Source organism: Spea bombifrons, chromosome 5 (assembly GCF_027358695.1).
Source record: "Spea bombifrons isolate aSpeBom1 chromosome 5, aSpeBom1.2.pri, whole genome shotgun sequence".
NCBI classification, from domain to species: Eukaryota; Metazoa; Chordata; class Amphibia; order Anura; family Pelobatidae; genus Spea; species Spea bombifrons.
The window spans coordinates 104,239,003-104,255,042 of record NC_071091.1 but is presented as its reverse complement, the minus strand read 5'-3'; the positions used below and the strand labels follow the sequence as shown (position 1 = coordinate 104,255,042).

At 39.9% G+C, this 16,040-nt stretch overlaps 1 protein-coding gene across 1 annotated transcript in view; it reads right to left on the bottom strand.

Moving 5' to 3' along the window:
• The window catches only part of TG (thyroglobulin), an 82,718-nt gene that overhangs the window by 50,078 nt on the left and 16,600 nt on the right, over positions 1 to 16,040 (bottom strand). Inside the window, exons 10-25 of the mRNA XM_053467920.1 lie at positions 15,431 to 16,009; positions 15,052 to 15,294; positions 13,955 to 14,083; positions 12,979 to 13,056; positions 12,352 to 12,467; positions 12,126 to 12,228; positions 11,145 to 11,354; positions 10,846 to 11,000; positions 9,896 to 10,058; positions 7,760 to 7,984; positions 7,233 to 7,382; positions 5,515 to 5,685; positions 2,424 to 2,546; positions 1,938 to 2,053; positions 827 to 935; positions 424 to 621 (exon numbers count right to left, since the gene is read on the bottom strand). Coding sequence (XP_053323895.1) covers positions 424 to 621; positions 827 to 935; positions 1,938 to 2,053; positions 2,424 to 2,546; positions 5,515 to 5,685; positions 7,233 to 7,382; positions 7,760 to 7,984; positions 9,896 to 10,058; positions 10,846 to 11,000; positions 11,145 to 11,354; positions 12,126 to 12,228; positions 12,352 to 12,467; positions 12,979 to 13,056; positions 13,955 to 14,083; positions 15,052 to 15,294; positions 15,431 to 16,009 — 2,868 coding nt within the window. The remainder of the gene's footprint in view (positions 1 to 423; positions 622 to 826; positions 936 to 1,937; positions 2,054 to 2,423; positions 2,547 to 5,514; positions 5,686 to 7,232; positions 7,383 to 7,759; positions 7,985 to 9,895; positions 10,059 to 10,845; positions 11,001 to 11,144; positions 11,355 to 12,125; positions 12,229 to 12,351; positions 12,468 to 12,978; positions 13,057 to 13,954; positions 14,084 to 15,051; positions 15,295 to 15,430; positions 16,010 to 16,040) is intronic.

Genomic DNA, 16,040 nt, shown 5'->3' with positions numbered 1-16,040 from the left:
GCAGGAGGTCCTGAATATGATATCCATGAAGTCGCCGAGTTATACCGCGTCACATTCTATCTCTACCAGTACATGAACTGAAGCTTTGACTTTGACTGGTGGCTGGTGGGTTGATATTGGATCGTGGATTCCATTTGGCTCTCCTGGTGTCATAAGCCATTGGCTTCTAAAACCCATCTGCTAAGACTGTAAGCTTTGTGGGGTTTTTTTTATTATTATTTAGATTTTTTAAACAGCTTTGCACAAAGGGCTGGACGAACAGAATATTATTATTATTATTATTATTATCATCTTTTATTTATACAGCGCCAACAGTTTACGCAGTGCTTCATACAATACATATATTCAGAGGGTCTGACAAGACGAGAATGGACAGACTAAGACAAACCGATACATTAGGTCTACCTGTGCAGTTGGCATTACCTCTGTTTAAAATAACCTGGCTGAGTATGAATCCATTACAGCAGGGGTCCCGGCGGCACGTCTGACGGCAAAAGGAAAGCGCGTCGGTTAGACTCGTGTCCTCCGCGGAGAAAACCGACGTATTGTACACTCCTGAAACTGTGTTTCCGAACTCTGTCTTCTCATACATTCCCAGACCAATCTCGGGAGATTCATGTCCTAGGAAAAATTATAATATCGAAGAAATAGGTAAAATGCTCATATTTATATATTTTTTTTTAAAATCTTACTTTTCTATTTGTAAAAAGGGACTTTTAATGAAGTCAACTTTGGTCACAAGGAATTCGATTAATAACCGAGAGGGAGGATACTGTTATTCTGGCCTAGGTGATTAAATCATTTAAAGTTAATGTTGTCTATTTACCCTTTTTGCGATAAACGGTAAGGCTGTTCGTAGAGGTTGGTTTTATTTTAAACCGGCAAGTGAGGCCTTCCATGCTGGCAGAGGCTGCGTTTCCGAGGACTCCCTGCATCTAGATAAAATATAACAAATATTTCTGAATTTACAAATTAAATAAAATTAATTATTTTCCTAACTGATATTTTCTTTTCTTTCTCTCTTGATGGCTGGCAGGAGCCCCGCTGCGTCCAATAAACAGCCATAAAATGATTCCAGACAAAGAAAAACTGCAGTTCCTATTGTTCTTGTCACAATGCAAAAAATCTCAATGTAAATTAAACTAAAATGTAACTTTTATTAAAGTCTTTAAGATAGTAGCCCTACAGAAAAAAAAAAACCTTGCTAATGTACACATAGAATGAACACAGAATCAAATCTCAGTACGGAGCATCAAAAAAAAAAAAAAAAACATCCAATAACAAAATTAACAAATTTTTATTTTTTTTTTAAAAAAAAGACATTATTCTTAACAAATTATTTCTCCCAAACCCAATTTTGTTGTGTTTATTTGATTGATGTGGTTTTCAGCCAATCACATTCTTTGCCCCTCGCCAACGGAACATCCAGAAGGCATTTAAACTCTGGGAAGACAAAGCTGGTCCAGGTGGACATGACGTGGACATGACAGCTCTTTTGTTTTAGCTTATGAGGGGGGTAAATTTATTTTTTTAATTTCTCTCTCCAGAAAAAGACTTTATTAGTGAAATATTATTCTATATTGTATTTTCCTTGTTTACAGAATTACCCAATAACAGGGAAATTACATACCCTACATCTTAATCTTCAACTTCTACCAACGTTAAGGTTTGTCTACGCTCTATGTTGTCCATTAATAGTTGTTTCTGTTGTGGCGGTAATATTTTGATTACCCTTATAAATGTTACGTTTTAGTGTTATTTAGCTTTATTTCACCTATAGACACAAATCTACAGTCTTCACCCACATCTAGTGATGACGTATATATATGGGTTCATTTCAGTTGGGCAAACAAAGCAGCTCAATTGATCCCGTCTGTCGATATTTCTGCTTCTCTATCATAATACATGCAGATTACCGGTAGTAATGATGCTGGTACCTGCTTAGTAGTTGTGCAGACGATATTAGGCTCATCCCCGCTATATTGTTGGCAAACCGTTTGAGATCCGTTAGTGGACACGCTGAGGTAGTCGCACGATTCCTCCATCACACAGTCTAGAACAATGTAGTAGAACGCAGTGTTGGGAAAATAATACAGTTTACTAGAAGGCAAATTATATCTCTAGAGACTATAACTCCCACTGTCACAGGATAGTGGGAGCTGACGTTTCTAAATGGATAGAACGCCCTCTGGCTATCTGACCTAGAACGTTGTTGCTGTGGAAATCTGATCTAGAACAAACATAATACAATGCGGCCGTGGGTTCACATCCATGCCTTCTCGGATCTTTGTGATAAAATACGAGAGAAAAAAAAAAAAAACATCCTTTTTGATGCTTGGTATATACAGCCGGTGTCAGAAGATGATTTATTGGTATGTCCCAGAACTTTATGTCCTCTCGTCAGTTCCAGCAAGTCAACTTACCCATAAAGCAATCCAAATATTTCTCCTTCTGTCCATCTATTCGCTTGGACTTAATCTTTACAGAATCTTCATCCGTCAAGAGGATAATCTTGTCCTCGGAAACTAATTGGAACCTTCTTAACGCTAGAATAGAAAACAGATATTTTATTTTTTCCAGACGAGAACACCAGCCAGACCCAATAAATCCAATTTCTATTCCAGACTGCATCCACGTGCGGATTTTAAGATGCTCAACTGTTGATCTAATGGTTGTCCGGCTGTCTGGTGGACAACAAAGCCTATTGTTAGGGATGAGATTCAGTTACAAAGTATTATGATATTCAACAGAGCTCTACAACAGAAGGTTGAGACAACACAATAGACGGTGAGGAGAGCCCTGTTCTCCGGAGGGGACCTGAGTAAGTGAGAGAGGAGGTGTCATAGATCCAATCAGAAGAATTCTAAAAATGTTCCCCAACTTTTTTGCTTCCTTATAGTGATCTCTGCTACCTTTTAGTTAGTTGATACATTGGCAACCAATCAGATGCTGGGGATTATCGGGTTTTTTTTGGTCCTAATTTGATATAGATTTGGCCAAGTTCCCATTATGAGATTCGGCGAGACCCATCAGACTACGGAGGATGGGCATTTCTTTACAAAGCTTGCAGGGGGGGGCTCTATGTTTCGGCACAGCTACAGGTAAAGGTACGCAGTCTCTTGGGAACTTCACAAATGGTTCATCCTTACATCCATAAATCTGCACAGCCATGCTGAGATCAAATGAGAGAATAGGTATTTACATCATATATTGATAGCCCCAAAAAAATATTAGATGACTCTTTAGAGGCCGGTATCAAATATAAACTTCCATCCCGAGTTTCATTTCAGGGGTGATATCTACTAAATAAGGAGTTCAAGGCTGCTAGGTCCAGGTTGAATTGATGTAGGGTTCATCTGACATTATCCTGAGGAGTTAGTGCTCTAAAGGGGTTTTTTTTGTGTGCTTTTGCTATCTTTTTTAAAGCATAATTGCCCCCTCTCTCAAATAGTTGAACCAAATTATAAATATAAATTATTTTTTTTAAACCACCATTTAGTTCAGAAAAATACACAAATTTTCGCAGGTTTTATCTAAACAGCAACGGTTCAGCCGCTGATCACTGCACGGTACTGAAGGGCTTATATATTGTATCCCTGGCCTGAAACGGCGTGCCAGGCTGCCAATCAATTAAAATTAAACACAAAACATAGATAATGCCATAACATATCTTTTTTGTAGGACGTCCCCATTTTTTCAGACACTGTCCCCAAAAATATGTTCCATTGACCATCCCTACAAGCTGTTTTATGGCCGCATCATGGCTGGTCGGATGAGGTAGGTCTTACACGCTTATATAAGCCTTAGAATGTTTTACTAACTTTATTTTGCAGTTCATTATATTTAAGGGGTCTGTGGATATCAGCGTATATGTATTAGGGCTCGGCACCCCTCCTTAACTTTAGATTTCAGTGAGGTAATTTAATCTAAGACGAGGCCAACGACTGACCAAGGTTTGAGTCTTTATAACAGACTAGATGGGGCTGAATGGGTCGTCTGCCGTCACATTCTATGTAATGCATAATCATTCCTCAACATCTAATAACGCAGTTACTGAGGTGCTTAGAATCGCTATTGTCTCATTTTCACTTCCTTAACCATTTGCTGTTTCAGCACCTTGGGAAATGTTTCATGTCTTTTTAATCAGCAGCAGATTCTGTAAGGTTTTATGCCAGAAAATGTATATTTTGCGACGTGAAATTCTCCATAGCAGGAAAAAGAAGACGTTACGGTAATTGTTGCAGTTAAGTAAAAACTTTAGTCGGGACAAGACCGGACTGGAGCGCGAACTTAGCTTTAAAACAATGTTCTGTATCAATCACCTGCTGAACCAAAATAATACTAAAAAAGCAGCTGCAGGCTGATAACCCCAATATTGTAAGAAAACAACATACAAAACCTTCAAAGGTTTGGGGTCACTCAGCTGTTTTCATGGGAAACAAGGACATTTCTGGCTGTAACATAATTACAAAAGGGTTTTCTAACCATCAATTAGCCTTTTAAACTTAAACTTGGATTAACAAACACAATATGCCGTTGGAACACAGGAGTGATGGGAGTGATAAAGGGCCATTGGAACACAGGAGTGATGGGAGTGATAAAGGGCCATTGGAACACAGGAGTGATGGGAGTGATAAAGGGCCATTGGAACACAGGAGTGATGGGAGTGATAAAGAGACGTTGGAACACAGGAGTGATGGGAGTGATAAAGGGCCATTGGAACAAAGGAGTGATGGCAGTGATAAAGGGCCATTGGAACACAGGAGTGATGGGAGTGATAAAGGGCCATTGGAATACAGGAGTGATGGGAGTGATAAAGGGCCATTGGAACAAAGGAGTGATGGGAGTGATAAAGAGTGATGAACGCCTATGAAGAGATTCCATTAAAATCAGCCGTTTCCAGCTACAACAGTCAATTACAGCTGGATTTCTAATTAATTTCATGTTCAACTAGAATAAAATTCCTAACTAAAAATAGGCACATTAAATATGGATATATGACCTAAAAAAGATCAGCATTCTGTGGTTTAGTTTATAGGCACTGTCTGGAGACAGTTCAGCGAGTAGCCAAGATGCGTGGTATATGAAGATCACTAAACCTTCCCGTTATTTAATAAATCTAGACCTCAATGCCCTGCCACGTCCCAGTACTGGAGAAATATACCATTTCCACTTGTCACGTTAAAGGGAATTATCCATATTGTATGGATTTTGAAATGATCAGGTGAAAAGTGCCCACAGTTCTGTTTTGCCAACACCAAACAATGTGGATGTAAATAAAAAAAAATGTCTATATTTTATTATAAAATGATGAATTAACTGTTAAACTGTTAAACATTGCTTTTTGTGATGATGATGATGATACCTCCTGGCAATATTCAGCATATGGGGGCAAATCCAGGGAAAAGGCTCAGTAATAAAACAGCCCAAAATATATTAATCAATATCAATAAAAGAAAATAAATAAAGTAAAGAGATGTTACTCATTACACACATTTCTCTTTTGACACCTACCTAAACACTGATCATTCGTGAGTTTGGAATCAACTTCTGTCCATGCCAACTTTTCTCCAGAAACATCGACACAATAATATTTCTTCATTGTCTCATCCTTCTGGGACGGTAGGTACCGGCCTTTATCATCACACAACAAGCCAACAGTGTTCATCTGGCAGCTGGTCTCACCTTTCGTAGGAAAGGAAAAGAAAGGATCGTGAATAAACCATTTGCTCCGGTATTTAGTGAATAATATAAAATGAAGGTGCAGTTTGGTATCTGCTCGGGGTGCGAGGTGGTACAAGACGTATGGAGTGGCCTGGGCGAGGTGGGGAGAACATTGGAGGGCTGTATGGAAACAGGACCCCCAGGGCAGGTTTATTATGTCACAATTAAAAAATGGCACATAGCCTGGGAGATCAGGCTGCGCCGGCGCTCGTCGTTATATCTGTCTCCTTCCTCTTTCTAAACTCTGTCACCATCTCATCCATCTCCCCTACTCCATCGGTGGTGCAAATCGTATTAATCATTCCCAAATGGCAAAAATCTATAGATGCCCTTTCATCACCACTCCAACCTTCATACCTCATCCCATATAATCGCCCCCCAACATGTCTTATCTTTCACCCATACCACTGGGGGTCCGCTTGCTACTGGCAGCAGGACCTCATCAGTGTCTCATCTATAATTGAGTTGCCCAAAATTAAATCTTTTACATGGGCATGATGGGAATTTTAGTCTACCACCCCCATGTCAAACAGCATGGTCTCACTTTGACAGGGCTCCTAACCCATCGTAGACTAGGTTGTCCTATTGATAATCCCTATATGTTCACAAGGCTTCAACGGCCTATACAGAGAAGATCCCCTAAAGCTGGAACACATGATAATTATACTACGTAACTACGTCATAATTATACTACGTAATGTTAAAACATGCATACAATATGAACACAAATGATTTACTGATGATTGGAATACAAAGCTTCCCATCAGGATCCATTTAGAACACGTAGCGACTTGTTGAAATTTGGATGTTAAGTGAAAACATACGGCCAGAAATCTCAGTTCAATAAACTCTACCATGGCATTTTTTTTTATCATTTCTGGCCACAAGGACCACGTTGTTATAATGAACTTATTTACTTCAGCATCTGTGTGACAATAAGGTAAACATGGTGTTCATGGAGTTAATATGTAATGGCTGATAGATCTAGTATTTCTTTCCTAAATACTATTATATTAAGGTCTTTTTCAGTTTAAGGCTCGATATACCTCAATAGACTTCAGGGGTGGCCATGACTGGGCGGCCCTGTCACTTTAAGGCCAGTGGCCACCTGATGACGTAAGTGCGGACACTGGCTAGATATGTGTGGCCCCACACTACATTTTTATGCTCCCTCAACGTTCAGTCGGACATGTCAGCCGCTGGCCATACACTGCAGCACCAAATCTGCCGAGGGAGCCGCAGTCACACCTACATTGTGTGGTTCCAATAAAAACCTATTTATTTTAATAGGTTCTGTTTTTTGAACAGGTGAAAACTGTTGAAATCAGTCTTAATAGGTCAACCACACTGATAGATTACAGACACCCGGGCTGATTTGACCACAGGAATACAGCCAAACCATACATGATATACGGAGGTTTTCCCTAATTAGAACTTAACACGCTATATTATAATTAAAAAAAAATCAATTTCTGTGTAAATGATTATTTATTGTGGAAAGAACTCACATTGGCTTTTCTTGTAGGCTCCCGAATAGGCAGTAGTTGTCCCTAGCGGACATTTCATGCAGGCTGGGCTTCCGGCGTTCTCCTGGTAAGAACCTTTGGGACATGGTCTACATGGGCCTTCCTGAGCAGAAGTTCCAGGTGGGCAAATAACTAGGAAGTAGAATGAAACAAAGTTCAATATGGCATCCTTAATAGAAACATAAACTTTGACAACAGCAACAAGAACCATCTAGTCGGCCCATTTCTCCTGCTGTAAAGACTCAGAACTTAATCAGTCGCATTTCTAGTGATAGGTAGAACTTTCACTAATATATGTAAGTTATATCCTTTAACAAATGGCTCCACAAATCTCTTCTGATCTTACGGTAATGTACCAGAGGCAATTATAGATATATATCTATCATTATTGAATTAAAGCCCTTTCAGAACACTTGGGGTATCTACAGAGAAAGGGGAAACAGAATAAACCCTACCTGTATGTACATATCAACAACATTTTTGAAATAATCAAAGTTAAGATTATTTACCGCATCCACCCAGATTCCTAGCCCCTTCATCGGAATTCGATATTTTCTGGAATCCATCTTTGCAGCCCAGGTAGACTTGTGGAGATACGCCGAAATCTTCATCGCGTGGGAAGAACGCTGTCGTATCAGCGATGAAGAGCTTAGAGTCCAAATTCAGAGTATAGTTGCCAGTTTTAATAATGGACAGGAAGCGTCCAATCAGGTTTTCGCCGACAATTGCTTTTTCTAAAGATGGCAGAAAGAAAATTGGAAATGACGAGCAACTATAATTCTACCGTCATTTTAAAGCGTTATCAATCTCCCATAATATTTCATGCTTTTACATCGTTTTGCCCCCCTGTAGGACTAATAAACCAGGTGAAAAAATAGACTCCAAAATGCTTTAAAAATTAGGAAAACGTGACTGTCTCTGTAAAGTTATTTTTGAACATTTCTCATTACGTATTGCCCAATTATGTTAGCTGATCTCTTTTTTCCCCCAAGTAGAATTTTCCCCAGTTCCTCATCCCAAAGTCTTCATTTTTTTAATGTTGTGGTTTAATAATATTATTAAGGGTAAGTACAGATGCATTAGGGTTAAGGTTATTTTTGAACAGTTCTGATTACATATTGCCCAATAAGGTTCGCTGATCTCTTTTTTCCAAGTATAATTTTCCCCAGTTTCTCGTTCCAAAGGCTTATTTTTTAAAATGTACTCTCTGTGGTTTAATAATTATTATCATGAGTAGCCACAGATCCATTTTGAATATGATTAGATTTCCAGTTAAGCTACTATCTTAAAGGAAACAGAAGCACATATCAATTTCTACAAATCTAAAGCACCGCATGATGACTTATTGGGGTACTCAAACCCATCTTTACTAATATCAGATTCAAAATAAGTTTTCAAAAATATTCTGCTGTTTCATTTTAAAAAAAGTTGAAGTTTTTACAAAATATAACGTTTTCAGGCAGCTTCATATTAGCCATTTGTTATCTGAGCCCAATCTACTAGAAAAACACCCCAACTCCTTATGCCGCCTGTAGGAAAAAATAGAATGGCTCAGTCTTAATCACCCAGTCGGACTCTCTGACTAATAAAAGTCTATGGAGGAACGGACTTCAACGGACAATAATGGCGGCCTCCAGGTCCACAGATAAAGGGAGTTTATTGGAAATAAATGAGATGAAACCAGTTACAAAAGGTACACCCTATTATGCTATTAAGAATAGTCTTTTTGATAAAAATCAATATTTTTCATTCCTTAGGCACAGAACATCTTGCATTCATCAGGAATTATTAAGTGAGTTAAACTCCGTAGATTTAGACTGTCAGTGAAGAGAGCTGGAAGATGAGCGCTTGAAAAGCGTGTGGTCTGCATATGGCGATTTGAGATGGAACGTGAAACCACGTCTGCTCATATATCGAACTGGTGGAAACATTTTCAGGAAATGCAAACACTGCTTCGTTCTGACACATGGAAAGATGGTTCACACAGAATTCGTTACGGTGCTATATTTAGCTACTTATATTCAGTTATAGAGAGAGAAAAGCAGGCTTAAAATACGCAACACAAGAAGGGTCTAAAAGTTGGGGTACGCATAGACAGGGCCATCTTTAAGACAGGACCAAGTTGCCCAAGGTCCATGCATTCCTATGGGCCATTCCCTGAAGGGAAGGAGATGGTGCCCCTTTGTGTTGAGTCACTGTCGTTTTGCTATAATCTGATAGGGATAAACCAACCAGTATAAGGGTCATAGAAGGCCAAGGTGAGATGTAAGGAGGGCCAGGACGATGAAAGGAGTAGCACTTGGAGAATCTGTGGGGGTAGGGGGCTACCAGTGAAAGTGGCCACAATATAATAAATAAAAAACTAGGTTAAAGGAGGAAGTCGGGTAGGACAGTGGGGTTAAATAGAAAGAACGCAAGGAGCGGAGCTAAGTGAGATGACGTGGAGTGTAGAAGACAACAAACTTTGTGATTAAAAGTTTTAATTCATGAGCCAGAGGCCTCTACAAGTCACATAGGTGTCCATCCACATAGGGTGTATAAGTAAATATTTGCCATCAGTGCATTGAAATAATGTGAATTTACTGCTAAATATTGCCGTACTCAACAAGCGCCATTCACAAGAAGAATTGTGTTCCAGTACCTACCAATGTCATGTAAACTAGGTAGCGAGGGCACTTGGATATTCTCTAACTGAGCTCTCCACGTGACATTCACCCCTAAGCGATCTGTGGACAAACATTCCACGTGGACCGTGGAATCATCGCAGACTGGAACTGTTCCTAAACCTCTGTTTCCAAAATAGTTCACCTAAAAAAAAGAAATATGTGTTTAGGAAATACGATCTTAGTGCTAATGCTTGGCAGACTGGCCTGTTGGCCATACCATTGGGTTGTAATTAATACTTTGACGTGCTGCTGGTCACCTTGAACACTCCTTGTGTGATTTACCTAGAGACTTTGACCAATAAACTAACCTCCCTTGCACCTTTCAACGTTTAACCTGTAAATGTTACATTACTGACTTCATTCAGGATCCAAAGATGCAGTAGTTGTTATCCCAACTTGGGGTATAAGGAAGATGAGGACCTTAACATAAGCCGCATCACTGAGTGGGTTAACACGTGGTCTGATGTAGGGTCTTCTCTAAAAGACCCTTTTAAAACTCAAAATGCATTTCAGATTCCTGGCTTCTAAAGGCACAGTCCCTTTTTGATCCTCAAAACACCCTTTCCTCATACAAACATATCACAATAATGTATCTTATGATTGTACTTAAGATGGGGTCCTTCTAAACCTTTTCATTTAGGGGCTCCTCAAAAAACCTAGAGCGACCAATGGATCCAGTCTTCTGAAATCATACGCCATCCTGTCAGATTTACCATGGATTGTATTCCCATTTTTTATTCAATGTACTAGGAGTAGGTGAAGCTAGAAAAGATGAGGGTGATGCTCAATAATAAGGCGTTTTCCATTATAAGATGGCATCCACTCTTCAGCTTGAGGACTTTACTGGCCCAAATATTACAGTGGCTTCCGGGTTTCATTGTAGCGTCAACAATGAATTAGCACGGCCCTTTGTTGGACATAATTCTCACCTGAATATGACATAACCCACGAGCCTTGAGATCATCTAGTATGAATGTTCGGAATGCTTGGAGTAATCCAGAATAATCCGCCATGCAGGTTTTACTGCTCGGGAGAAGGAGTTCGAAAGACACCTCTGTTTGGACGGTCTGGAAAGAGCCAACTCCTAAAAACAGTTACTTAGATTCATTTTCATGGTTTAAACGAAATGATGGCCGAGAACGTCAATGTACTTCTTTAGCAATATGTCTGCCGGTGTATTGAACGTACCGACGTATTTCATATTAATACAGAAATAAAAACCACGTACTTTGGCAGGATTGGGGATGCGGAGGTTGGGAAACCCAGACACGGCTGTTCAGATCACACAGAAACGTCTCGCTGGGAATTACGTTGTGATAGCCCTTCCGGCATTTCACCTGACACTTCTGAAACTTTAGCCCTCCTTCCGTTACTTCCTCGCAAAACACTGCTCCGTGTTTTATATTCTTGGAACTGAAGGGGAACGGGCAGACTGGACCTATGATGAGAACACAGAATCAGGTTAGAAAGAGTGGAGCCTGGGGGTTGGAGAGGGGCCACTTGACTTCATCTTGTCAAATGGAAGAATAGTGGTACCTGCTGGGTTTGATTAGGGATCAACCTGAATAAATGAAATCTAATAACTCATTGAAACCAATATGCAGAGAATATTACTCTTTCTTTGGGTACTTAGATGTTTTATCAAACTCTTATTTCCCCTTATCCTTAAAAACAGAATTTATTTAGCCCACATGCAACATGGTCACACGTCAAATGGATTTTCCATGTTTTTACTTAATTATGACCTCTTAACCTCTGTACATGACATAAGAGTGGCTACAACTACAATCTAAGTCTATGTCTATGGCCCAAATGCCTATGGATCCCAGTGACCCTCGAGGCCCAATTTAAAGATGGAGACTACAAACCTATACAGCTGTGACGCAGGCAATCACAATATAGCAATATTATATACAGTATTAAAAACACAGATATGGTTGGGTTGCTGAAACACATCAATGAAGCACATTTCTTGTTTTTTGGCCCCTTTATTGTCCTCCATGAAGAAGAAGTCTAATGCTAACACAATAATACTCAGTTTGCATAATTTATTCTTACAGGAGCGGACTCAAAGAGACGTGTGTTATTAAATATACATATTTGTATGGATTCCTAATCCGCAAAATAATTCTACACCATGTCCAATGTTTTAGGTGCAAGGGTTTAAAACGACAGGGACCGAAAGACAATGCAATACCCGGGTACTCACAATTATTACGCCCATTCATGCCTTGTGCCATTGCATCTTTGTTCATGGGTAACATGCAATCAAAGTCTGTCTCTGAAGTTGGTAATGGGGTATATTGCCCCGTCTAAAAATGAAAGTGTCATTAAATTAATGATTAATAATTTACAAATGTGGAAAAATAATTTGCTGTTTTAAGGCATGACAACAATTACACAAAATTACAATCCAGTAGACCTCCCGCCATTACCTCAGTACAATCTGGGATTAATGATTCAGGAACACTACTTGAATTAGACTGGAAAGACTGTGGTATCCAACTGGCAATCAGAGCATTCAGCTGACTTCTCTGACACGACGTCTGACCTACAAAAGACGGCCATTTTGAATTTATAGTTCACATCACTGCTTAAATGAAGAGCAACTGCACCCAACATTGGTTCAGGGGACATTTAAGCTTGCGAGCAGAGCCCGCTTTCCCTAACGTATCGGTTTGTCTTAGTCTATCTTTTCTAGTCTTGTCATTCCCCTTAAATGATTGTAAGAAGCGCTTCATAAATTGTTGGCACTAAGTAAACAAAATATAATAATAATAATACCGGTAATAATAATGATATGTAGCATTTTTGAGAAGTGTCCAAGTTTGCCTTATGGTTCCAGAAAAAAAAAAGTTTACAATATGGCCTGTTACTCTTCCAAATAACTTTAACAATTTGATTATTACATTTAAACATACCCCTTAAGGACAATGGGCGGTCCCTAAACCCATTGAAAACAATGCATTTTGAGCCTGTATTTGTACAGGCTTTGTCATTAAGGGGTTAAAAAATTCATCATTCGCCCTGTAAGTGAAGTCAAGCAACCGTCATCGACTTACACTGTGGAGGACGTGATGTCCGTGTCACCAGGGAATCGGGAATATAGTTTCCATCCTCATCCACACACCAATAGTGACCTGTGTAAGTGAAAAAGGTTAACTGAATATTGGGGCAATTTCAAGATCTATTTATGAAATCCCGAGTGGTGCAGGTATGCAAACCCTATAATCAATGCAGTCAATGCAGAACTTTGAGCTTTATACATCTGTTCCCAGCTGCTATTTTCAGGCAAATCACTAAGAATTCATCATTAATGAATTTCCTACAAGATTCCATTTAAATTCTATGGGACGTTTGAGTTTAGTGCAGCTAAAACTTGTTTGCCGATTGTTCAAGAAGTGCTTTGCAAAAGAATCGTCAGAGAGCTGACACAAAACGGAGAATTTTCAGGCTGTGGATACTCATGGATCCGGATTATAGGACATTGGGAAGTTACTGAGTTCCACGTCTTTGTCGTTTCAGGTTTCTGAACACTAGGATGGAAATTACTGCCAGGTCAGCTATGCTGGACCCAACATGATCTTATAAATCGATTGCCAACATAAATCCAATGTAAGGCCGTTGGGATTACTCAGATTTATTTGTCAAGTATGTGTGGAAAAGTTTAATTTTGGTCCCGTGCAAGTGATTTTTATTGGATTTTATTGGTAGCCAAGATAGGAGCCAGACACACAAAAGCTTAGTTTCCAAGTGTGTACTCAGGGCTTAGTAGGAATGATGTTCCTCTTGATATAAGAGTAGGACGGAGGCAACTAGAAGATGTGGCCATTGCTTCTAGGGTGTTTACACGATTCACTCTTTTCTTCATCCTATTTTATTTAAAATACGCGGTCATCGTATCAGTGGATGGAACATTATTCAAGTCCAGAGTTACTTGTGCAATGTATGTCTTCGTTGATTCACTTCTTCATCAATAAGTTGCATGTATCGGTTACTGCTGTGTATTCAGCGCCATTTAATAAAAGCTTCACTTACCAGTACTCTCATAAAATTGCACTGGTTCCCATTCTCCCAGTTCATCACATTGGGGTACGTAAGGTACATATGCCGACTGGGTGGTCTCGCCAAAAGAAGCAAACCTTCTTCTCCAGTAAAAATGCAGGGCTATAAAAAAGAGATGAAAGTGAGCATGCATGGGAACCTCAAAACACGTATCAAGCATATCAAGAGGTACGCTACTACAAATAAAAAATTCATATCGTATCATATTACTGTACACAGTGCTGGGGGTTATATTACTGTATACAGCGCTGGGGGTAATATTACTGTATACAGCGCTGGGGGTTATATTACTGTATACAGCGCTGGGGGTTATATTACTGTATACAGCGCTGGGGCTATATTACTGTATACAGCGCTGGGGGTTATATTACTGTATACAGCGCTGGGGGTTATATTACTGTATCCAGTGCTGGGGGGTTATATTACTGTATACAGCGCTGGGGGTTATATTACTGTACACAGTGCTGGGGCTATATTACTGTATACAGCGCTGGGGGTTATATTACTGTATACAGCGCTGGGGGGTTATATTACTGTATACAGCGCTGGGGGTTATATTACTGTATACAGCGCTGGGGTTATATTACTGTATACAGCGCTGGGGGTTATATTACTGTATACAGTGCTGAGGGTAATATTACTGTATACAGCGCTGGGGGTATATTACTGTATACAGCGCTGGGGTTATATTACTGTATACAGCGCTGGGGTTATATTACTGTATACAGCGCTGGGGGTATATTACTGTACACAGCGCTGAGGGGTTATATTACTGTATACAGCGCTGGGGGGTTATATTACTGTATACAGCGCTGGGGGTTATATTACTGTATACAGCGCTGGGGGTTATATTACTGTATACAGCACTGGGGATTATTACTGTATTCAGAGATGGGGGTTATATTACTGTATACAGAGCTAGGGTTATATTACTGTATACCGCAGTGGGGGGTAATTGCTGTATACAGCGCTGGGGGGTTATTACTGTATAGGGTGTTATTACTGTATACAGCAGTAGAGGTTATGCTCAAGGTAACACTTCTTTCTTCTATGCCCCCGTTTATACATACTGGATTGTGCAGCCAGTTGCAGGTGATAATTATCTCTGTTCATGAAGCTCTCTGAGAAGGTTACTCCTGATTTGAAGGAGCCATCAGCATGGAGCAGATCCATTTCTGAAAGTCGTATTCCGTTTGCCAATAAGAAGCTCTGTCCGAAAGGAAAACGAGAAGTGTTCGAAGCCTCAATGAAATCTTCTGCTTCCTCTATGAACTGCAAGCTCTTCAGTTTGGCAATCTCACACCTCCCGGGACCTAAGGAATTAACGATAATAGAATTTGTGGGAAATGTTCTTTATGGTCATTTAGAAAAAACTTTGATGCAGATGCCTCTAGGTTCTAACATTTTAATTATTTTACTTCAATTGCTCTTTACATTTGTTGTGCTTACATTTTGGAATTTTGTTCGGCATCACTTCCGACCCCTGGATTTTCTGTCCATTTGGGTCAACACACCAGCAAGTACGCAGATCGAAGTGACTTAAAGGTACCGAAAAGTCACTGTAAGCGCCGGGGTAATAAGTTAGGTCTCCGCTTAGGATTCTCCAGAATAGATAAGGGTTTAGTAGGACATTATCTGTCTGCACTGTTATGTTTCCACCTAAAACATCTTCTGGGATAGCACTAAACGAGGAATATTTGGAAAAAAAAGGAAACACGTTTTGATGTCCGTTGGTATAAAGTGCTAGAACGAAGTCTGAAAAACTCTGAGAAGAAGTCTTTTTGTAGGTCAGAATGACACGAGGGGTTTCTGAGAAAGAGATGTTTCTGTTCAGTGTTGTCCAGGCTTGGTAGAGCTCAAAGGCTTGCTCGGTCGGTCCGCTACACTGAACGGGTTTCCAGTCTCCGTCCTCGGAGCACTGGGGAATGAAAACTTCCGAAAGCTGAGATACTGTTCTAGAACCAGATAATAGTTCTCCGGAGCTCCGAAGAAACTCCTTGCTTGCGGTCAACTGACAATTACTGGGGCCTGGAAAGTAGAGACATACATTAAGTATGGA